Source organism: Nannospalax galili, unplaced genomic scaffold (genome assembly GCF_000622305.1).
Source record: "Nannospalax galili isolate Female #2095 unplaced genomic scaffold, S.galili_v1.0 scaffold300, whole genome shotgun sequence".
NCBI classification, from domain to species: Eukaryota; Metazoa; Chordata; class Mammalia; order Rodentia; family Spalacidae; genus Nannospalax; species Nannospalax galili.
In genome coordinates, this window is record NW_008347322.1 from 3,166,134 (window position 1) to 3,175,305 (window position 9,172).

The 9,172-nt window shown below is 54.0% G+C and overlaps 1 protein-coding gene across 5 annotated transcripts in view; it reads left to right on the forward strand.

The window, feature by feature from the left end:
- Window positions 1–9,172, forward strand: part of Rapgef1 (Rap guanine nucleotide exchange factor 1) — a 117,673-nt gene that overhangs the window by 102,147 nt on the left and 6,354 nt on the right. For all 5 annotated transcript variants that reach the window (XM_029568764.1, XM_029568765.1, XM_029568767.1 and 2 more), the window contains 7 exons: window positions 263–374; window positions 1,660–1,735; window positions 5,614–5,698; window positions 6,584–6,676; window positions 7,537–7,722; window positions 8,378–8,462; window positions 8,577–8,671. In XM_029568764.1, coding sequence (XP_029424624.1) covers window positions 263–374; window positions 1,660–1,735; window positions 5,614–5,698; window positions 6,584–6,676; window positions 7,537–7,722; window positions 8,378–8,462; window positions 8,577–8,671 — 732 coding nt within the window. The remainder of the gene's footprint in view (window positions 1–262; window positions 375–1,659; window positions 1,736–5,613; window positions 5,699–6,583; window positions 6,677–7,536; window positions 7,723–8,377; window positions 8,463–8,576; window positions 8,672–9,172) is intronic.

Sequence of the window (9,172 nt, forward strand, 5' to 3'; positions counted from 1 at the left end):
CTGGCGCTTGGCTCCCTTTCTCCTTCTTGTCCAGCCCAGGGAATGGTGCCACCCACAGTGGGCAGGTCTTTCCACCTCAGTGAACGTAATCAACATAACCCCCACAAGCAGGCCCGGAGGCCTGACTCCCTGTGATTCTAGATCTTATTAAGTTGACAGTTGAGATTAACCATCACCAGCATTGCCTTAACTCCAGACCACCAGGGACTGGGGAGCCTGGGGCTTGTCTGGCACTTGCTGCAACAACCACTTCTCTCCCCAGGTCTCCAGAGTCACCAGATGCTCTGGAGTCAGCCGTGTCAGAGGAGGAAGTGGACGAACTGTCCCTCATTGACCACAATGAAATTATGGCCAGGCTGACACTCAAGCAAGAGGTAAGGACTCCCTAGACCTGGATTTTACAGTCTAGCCCCACCAAGCAAGAGTGAGGGAAGTCAGAATGTGGCCTTGGGGTTCTCCAGCAGGATGATCTGAACCAGGCAAGGCATGGGCACCAGGGCTCTTGGGCTCCCAGTCGGAAGGGTTCTAGGAGGTAAGCTTACTACCCCTTCTCTTGCTGCTTCCAGAAAGTGACCTTGGGCCTTGAAAAGCCTCCCTGAGCTGCACCTCACACAGGTGCAGTACAAGAGAAACACGCAGCAGCAGTCAGCAGCCTGGGAGCCTCAGTGGTGTGAGACACTGACCTGTTGTTGGTAGTACAGCCACCCTCTGGGGCCTAGATTTGGTGGGGCCTCTAGCTGTGCCTTGCTGTAGAGCCGTGGGTGAGAATGGTACGCAGACCTATCAAGATAGTGGAAGAAGCTGGCCTCAAGAGCCTCAACTCTCCTCTGTACAGTTCTAGTCATTATGAGATGACTTGGCCCCCTGAGGAGCTGGCTGTGTATGTGTGTCTGGGCACCAGTTTGATGGCCGTCACACAGACAGGACAAGAGCGTAGATGCTGCTCTAGGCATGCTGATTCCTAGCAACCCAGCAAAGTGTCAGCACCTTGGGCCATCAAGGGGCCTGGACAGATGGACCCATCTGCAGAAAGACGAGCTAAATTTAGGTCACAAAAGTAGCCAGGCTCGTCCCTGCTGGGAAAACCAGAACACTGAGGAGCCTGGAGTCAAGATGAAAACAGCAAAGGCAGGCATGGTGAGGGGTGCACAGCATAGGGTGTTAGCTCTTTCCCCTGAGTCGTGATGTTTCACGTTCTTCTAGATTGTTCCCCCTAAAACAACCTGAAGGATGCCTCCCCACAGGTGGATCCTGCTTCCGTCCGGGAAAGGGACTTAGATGAAGGGCGGCTTGCTGCAGCTGGACACTGTCCTACTGCCTCCAAGCTAAGGGGCTGCCTGCCTCTGCAGAAGTCCCATTTTTCATTATGAGCCAGGAGGTGACACCTATCCCCTTGACCCCATGTGTCCTCAGGAAAGTGATATGCCCTGCTGCCCACAGCATCTGGGCAGCCTCCACAGTACCCAGGTTCCCACATAAGTTCTGATTCCTACCCATCTACCAAGCCCACAGCATCAGGTGGGTTTCACAGGATGCCTGGAGTCCACAGCATTGCCTGCAGCTGCTGGACTGAGGAGGCAGGGGACTTGGGGCTCCCTAAAGCACAGTGTTTGTCGCCTCACCACCACCTTACACCCTCCTTCACTCTCTTCACTCCAGGGTGATGACGGGCCAGATGTGCGTGGAGGTTCAGGAGACATCTTACTGGTCCATGCTACTGAGACAGACAGAAAAGGTATGGCAATCCACACTGCAGTGACTGCATATCCCCTACCACAGACATCATTTGACCCTCCTTTGCCGACTGGGTTGGGCTTGATGGTACTGGATCAGAGGAGGGAGAGCCCACCTTGGGAGACAGTAATCATGCCATAGCCAGCCCCTGGACATGTCCTCCCCTGGTGCAAGTTGGCGGTGCCCTTGACCCTGTGGGCATCCCAGGGACAAGGATGGTGTATACTCCATACGCAGTCCGACGAGTGATAACACTGAATGGTGGTATTAAATCTAAAGCTGGCACAGTGGCACACACTTGTAATCCCAGCACTCAGGAGGCTGACGCAGGACTGTCGGTTCAAAGTCAGCCAAGTCTACATAGCAAGACCCTGTCTAAAAGAAAAAACAAATTAAGGTAACACATGGGCAGCTTTTTCTAGTGTCCATGTTTGAGCCATTCTTTTCTCCTACATATTTGATTAGTGTACTCCACTAGCAAGTTCCTGGAAACAAAGTCTGTTCCATCTAGGAGCTATGCCAACCTCACTATCCCCTCTGCATCCTGGTCATCTGAGAGGACTCCGAAGCAGGGGCCATCCGTACACCCCCTAAACCATCTTAACTAAGCTCTGCTAGCAGAGGAGCTGTCCATGATACTCTGAAGCAGAGGGGACTGGGCCTTGAGCCAGCCTAAGAGGAAGATGCCAATGACCCAGGTCAGGCACAGCCTGCCCTCCCCAGCCTCAGGGGGGCTGCTTCTTCCAGCCATATCCATTCTCTTCTTACCTTTTTAAAAAGAATTTTGGGGCCAAGCATGGTGGTGCACACCTTTAATCCCAGCACTCAAGAGACAGAAGCACATGGATCTCTGTGAAATCGAGGCCAGCCTAGACTATATAGAGAATTCCAGATCCCCCAGGCTACATAATGAGACCCTATGTTAAAAGAAAATAATCTGGGTTAGGCCAAGGCATGGTGGCACATGCCTTTAATCCCAGCATTTAGGAAGTAAAGACAAGCAGATCTCTGAGTTTGAGGCCAGCCTGGTGTATATAGCAAGTTCCAGACGAGCTGGGGCTACAGGGAGACCCTATCTCAAAAAGACCAAAAAAGGGGAGGGGGGCTTTAAAAGAGCAGGGGTTATGATTCAGTGATAAAGCACTTGCCTAGCCATGTATGAGACCATGAGATCAATCCCCAGCACTGGGGCAAAAAAGAAAAGATTACTGAAAAGATGCTGTAACCAGGTTAAGCTGTAGAGAGATGAAAACACTCTACTCTTAAACCCCAACCCAGCCAGCTTTGTTTTTATAAATGGCCCCATCCTTGTGTTTTCACAGCAAATTTCCTGAAGTAGATTACACAGAGTGATTCTGGGAATTTCTGAATTATGTAAAACTTTCCCTGGCCAACACAGCAAAACAGGGAAGAAGAGATGCCATTCACAAGCTGCCCTGTCCAGCCGCTGTTACGCCCTCCACCACTTCTTCACTTGTATCTTCTGGCCAGGACAGGGAGGCAGCTCTGGAGACTGAGGACCACCACTGTGGAGTCCCAGGCCACCACATGCTGTGGGGCGCTCCTTCCCCCTAGGCCTTGACTCCCTGAGCTCTTCGGGGTTAGCAAAGCAAGCAAGTCTTAGGTGGCATCTCAGGACAGCCTTGCAGGGTCTGACACATCAGAGCTCCATCCACGGCCTGGCAAAGGGGCTGTTTTCTCATTTTTGTTCAGAAGTAAAGGGTTAGAATGGGAGCTGACTCTGGGCCTGGCCTTTTGAGGGGAACTCTGTCCTTCCAGCTATAGCCAGCTGCAGCCAGGCCAAAGGGCTCTGTGGACAGGGAGCCTGAGAGCCTTCTGGTCTACACCCTGCGCATGCTAAGAGGAGACTGTTGAGCTGGAGCTTTTACCTAATACTTTCAGTAGGTTTTAGGGTCCCTGCAGAGCCAGAGTTGTTTTTACCTGGGAGTCTCAGCTGTTTGTACCTGAGGCAGAGGCCATGACCACATGGAGAAGGTGCCCATGGAGGTGACAGAACAAGCTCTTCCTCTTTGCCAGGTGGACTAATGTTGCCAGTGGCTGGAAGAACCTAGGCAGCCCCGTGGCCCAGCCATCTGGATGCAGCCATCCCACGCACAGCCCAGCCTGGAAGGCAAGCAAGCAGGAGGGAGGACTTGTCATTACACAGCTCTTCTCTTCAGTGGCATGCGTTAGAATCCATAGGAGAGGGCCAGGCAGGACATGGTGTTAAGATTCTGTCGCTTCCTTAGGACCTGTGTGTGCTAGACCTGTTACTTGGCTCCCAAGCTTCTATTCCTCAGAAGGACACTAGGGACAAGGGGACCTCAACCAAAAAACCATGTGAGCACTGGAGTGGCCCAGGTTACCATCCTAGAAGCTAGGTGAAACCCCATTACCACAGCCCCTGGTCAACTGATAGCTAAGAGCTCTAGAGTCAGTAGCCCTGGGTGTGAGCCCTGTTTACAGGTATTATAGCCTTATGCCTATGTTCCTCTGTCCTATGTCCCCCTGTCCTGGCTTTGCATTTGGACATCTAAGCTTCCTAGGTCAGTATGGCATAGCACAGCAATCCCTGAGCCTGGCCAACTCTATCTCACACAGCATCCTAAGTTTAACAGTCAACATGTGGAGTATGACCCCAGTGCTCACCAACACACATAGAACACCCTGCAAGAGGTCACCCTGGTTCCTGGCAGTGGTCCTCCCTACTGTGACATGCGTACCTGAACCCACTCTTCTTAACAGAAATAAGTGTTAGCATGCTCTGGCCCCATCTCTACTTTCTTGACCAGCATTCTTTCTAGAAAAAGCTCAGCATGACAGTGAGCTGATAGGTTGTGTTCCAACCATAAGGCTGAGTACAATACAGGGATCAGGCCCCACACAGCCCAAATGCAAGAGTAGTCATGTCTTCCCAGGCCTCAGGGTGATAGAGCAAAGTACCACACATCTGTGCCAGTGGGCATCCTTCAACACCCCCCAGAAAATTGGGAGATATGAGAGGTGACGGGCAGGAAGCAAAGCTCAGATAGCACTGGTGTGCACCCAGTCTTATGCAGCCAGGGAGCTTTCTCGGGCCCAATGTGGTACATCACAGCCATCCCTGTGCTGGCCCACTCTACCTCACATGGCTGCAGTGGCTGCATTCCTTTAGCATCTGACAGCATGGTGGGAGGCTGTGTCACAGCAGTAAATAGAGCTGTCGGGCCTCTGGAGAGGCTGGGATCCCTGACTGACAGCAGCTCTAATGAAAGGGAGGTATGGGTGCTGCCAGCCTGAGCCCCACACTGGGGCTGTGGTCCTCCTAGCTACCTTTCCCTCTGTGGGCTGCAAGCCTCCTGCCGAGCCTTCTGTATCCAGTCCAGGACTTAGGACAGATTTCCCCAAATTTTCAAGTTCCTGGACCCTTGGAAGAACACACTTCACCTAAAAATACTGATTTGGCTGTCAGAGCCTGCTGACAGGTTTGGATTAATCTCTCTGCCTGTGGCAGTTAGGACCCTTCGAGCCATTGAGCCTTAAGACAGCTTCTATGCTGATCCAGGGGTGGCACAGCTGAGAGCCAGTGTGCCCACTCTCTGTCCCTTGCCAGCACAGGAGTCACTGACTGGCTAAAATTCTGCTCCCCACTGTAGTAGCTATGCTAAGCCTGAGATCCTGCTACAGCATGGCTCCCCAGGCAGCCCCAGCAGTAACAGCAAGTGCCTATGAAATGAAAGGAAACTGTCTCTGTGAGAGACAGACCTGGGCAATGTTCTCTGGGACACAGGCAGAGCCCTGGGCTCCCACCTTGCCTCCCTGGCCTGGCTCACAGGAGATTCGACTCTGGCTGGTACCCACATCCTGCACCCTGCCTGATAACTCCTTGTTCCCCTGCAGACCTGGTGCTATACTGCGAAGCCTTCCTGACCACCTACAGGACCTTCATCAGCCCTGAGGAGCTCATCAAGAAGCTGCAGTACCGATATCCTTCCCAGGGCCACAGGCTCAGACAGGCAGCTGCACCCTCCCCTTCCCAGTGGGAGCCCACTTCCCACCCCAGCTAGCTGTGTCCTGGCTCTGCCTCTCCTCAAAGGGCCGGGAGAAATGTGAAACTGTGTCGGACCTGGAACAGGGTCTGCTGTGCTGCCCACAATGGGTGGGATCACAGGAGGGAGGCCAGTGGCCCTGGGGGGAAGTGACTGCCAGGTCTCCTTGCAGAGCCCCAGGTAGGCTGGTGGGCACTGTGGGTGGGCTTGAGAGATGAAGTCTTAGTGGCTTCAGAGCAGAGAATGCCCTTTGGTCAGGTGGTAAACAGCTCCTCCACCACAACTGGCTTTACCTCCCACTCCTTCCACCAGAACTGTCCCATTGGTCTTGGAAGAACCCACTTGGCTGCCTGTTGCCTCCTTCTCAGGCCCAGGCCTGCCTATGTGACCAGGTCACCAGGAAGCTGTTGCCCCAGAAGCTTGGGGACCACTGCTCCTAAGCCAGCTCACAGCCACATGGCCTATGACTGCCACCTGCTGGGCAGCTGCTGTCACTGGGGCAGGCCCTCCAACTCCTTCCCGTGTGCCCTGAACCCTCCGTTCCCTGGGTTTTGAGTGTCTAGACAGGAACTTCGTCCTCTAAGGCCCAGCACTGTGGCCCTAGCATAACAGCACTCATAGAAACAGGAGAGGGCAGGAATTGGGAACAGCTCTTGGAACCAGGGCCTGGACTTGATTCTGGCTTTGCAGCTCTGCCACTGTGCACAGGCCGGACCTTTGCTTCCATGTGCTTGAGGTGCCCTCAGGAGATTCCCAGCACAGTAAGTCAGCAGTCCACATACACTCCACCTTACGGACCTTCTCCTTAACCCGTACTCCACATATGAGAAGTTCTCTCCCTTTGCTGACACATTCAAGAAGCGTGTCAGCAAGAACACATTCTTTGTGCTGGTGCGGGTGGTGGATGAGCTCTGGTAAGTGATTTGTCCCAGGGCCCCAGGGGCGGGTGGCAAAAGCTCAGGCCTGTGGACAGAACTTTGCACTGCCAGCAAGCTGCAGGGGTGGTGCAGGCTTTCCCACTGGATCGTGCAACCTGTTACGTTCCACCTACTTCGAGGGTAAGAGCCCCCAGCACAGAGCACTCCTTGCTGGCTCTGGACCAGGTTCTTCCCTGCTTCATGGCAACCCTTTAAGAATGACTGGCCCCTGTTGACCAGGGTGGGTTAGGCCCTTCCTTGTAGAGTCTATTCTAGGCTTCAGGAGAGACTCCGCCCCTCCTGGAACTGTCCCTTCCTGCAGTGTCTTAGGACCAGTTTACAGTGGGCTTGTGCTCATAGCAGCATGGGAGTAGGTAGAGACGGGTGCATGAAGAGGCTATCTCTCCACCATGCCCACCATGACCACAGTCTGTCTGCACCTCTGACATGGCCCCTGCCATTTCCATACTTAACTGCACCCTGTTCTGGGTGTGCCAGATCATGGGTAAACAAGACACACTAAGTCCTTGCCCTCTGGTGGCACCCTGCGGTAGGATCTGCCCTTGTGCAGTGGCTGTGTAACATGAGAAGCCCTGGAGAGGAGGGCTCAGCGGAAGTCAGGGGAGTCCTCCAGTATCTGCTATCCACCTGACATCACCCAGTAGACCAGGAGCCTCTCCAAGGCAGGAGCCAGCAAGCCTGTGTTGAACCAGTGGCAGGAACCTGTTGGAGAAAGGCTGCTCCCAGAGCTGTAGAGAGCATAGGTGGTGCCCAGAGCTCCCTTCTCAGTCCTTCCCATAGAGACCCTCAGGTACGTCCTGGTGGCTGCCTTTCACCCTATGCACTTGGCCCTTTAGCTTGGTGGAGTTGACAGAGGAAATCTTGAAGCTGTTGATGGAGTTGGTCTTCCGCCTGGTGTGCAGCGGGGAGCTCAGCCTGGCCCGTGTGCTCCGGAAGAACATCCTGGACAAGGTGGACCAGAAGAAGCTGCTCCGGTGTGCCAACTCTGACCAGCCCCTGGCAGCCAGGGGTGTTGCAGCCAGGTAAGGAGCATCCCAGCCCTGCGTCAGGCAGGAGCTGAGCCTGGTAGCCACCTTTGTAGTCTGCTTCCTCAGTTTGCCTCTCCCTACAACCTCAACCCCTGATTCTGCCCAGGCCCTGTGATGAGGTGCCTTGGGGACAGCCCCTGGACTCCCTGTGGCTGGGCATCCCCCATGTGGCGCTTGTTGTCAGGAAGGCATTTGGGTCTGAACAGACAGATGATGAATGTGCTCCAGGCTGTGGTGAGCTCTGGACTCTTCGGCCCTGTTGCAGCAGACATTACCTCCTGTGCCACCCTGACCATATTAGAGACCTGGGAAAGCCAAGGCCTCCTCCCTGCCCTCTGCCCAGCTGGTGGGGGTGGAGGTCAGTTCTGGCTGTAGATGATGGAACAGCCTCTCCAGTGAACGCTCAGCCCTCGTTCGCAGAGATGTGTTCTCACTAGCCAGCAGGAAAGGGGATCAGCTTGAGCTCAAGTTAATAAGCATGTTCTGGAAGTGCACCAGGGAGGCTTGGTCTCCTGTTTCCATGGCTACGAAGTGCCTTGCAGAGGTGGGAGAGGAAGGCAGGCAAGGCACCGAGAGAGCCCTGTACCCAACAAGGGTCCTCAGAGCTGAAGCCTGAGCTGGGTGACTCTGTCCCCACCCTGTCTTCCAGGCCAGGGACCTTGCATGACTTCCACAGCCATGAGATAGCAGAGCAGCTGACACTGCTGGATGCTGAGCTCTTCTACAAGATAGAGGTATGCCCTAAATGCCCCAATGAGGGGAGCAGCTCTCTGCCCGGGAGCAGCTGCTGATTGTCTCTGGACCCGAGAAAGCCAGAGGCCCCAGCGCTGTCCTCTTTCCACTTGTAGATTCCTGAAGTTTTACTTTGGGCCAAAGAACAGAATGAAGAGAAAAGTCCCAACTTGACCCAGTTCACAGAGCACTTCAACAATATGTCGTACTGGTGAGAAGGGCCCACAGCACTGCTCTGATGGTCTGGACAGTGGGGAGTGGACGGGGCTGGGGTGCGGGGAAGGATCCTCTACAGAGTGGTTAAATGGTGAGACTGAGCTGCCTCTCAGTCCTCCAAGCTCCTTGGGACCTGTGGACAGTAGAGAGAAGGCAAGGATGGGGTAGCCATCTGCAGGAGTAGCCAGGACGGTGACCAGAGGCTCTGCGAGGACGTGCCAGGATTGATTAGTAATGTCTGGTGTGGGTGGCAGCAGGGGAGGGGTGTCATTTCATTGTGTGCTGCTCACTGCCATGCTCCCCTGCCAGTTACCAGCGGTCATCAGGGCTGCTACTTACCTGGCTGTCTGGTAGGGCAGTTAATTAGCAGAGGAATGGATTGTTAAGCCTTTTATTCAACCTTTAATTCTTTTTTTTTAATTTTTTATTTTTTTTTTTTTTTGGTCTATTTGAGACAGGGTCTCCCTGTAGCCCCAGCTATCCTGGAACTTACTAT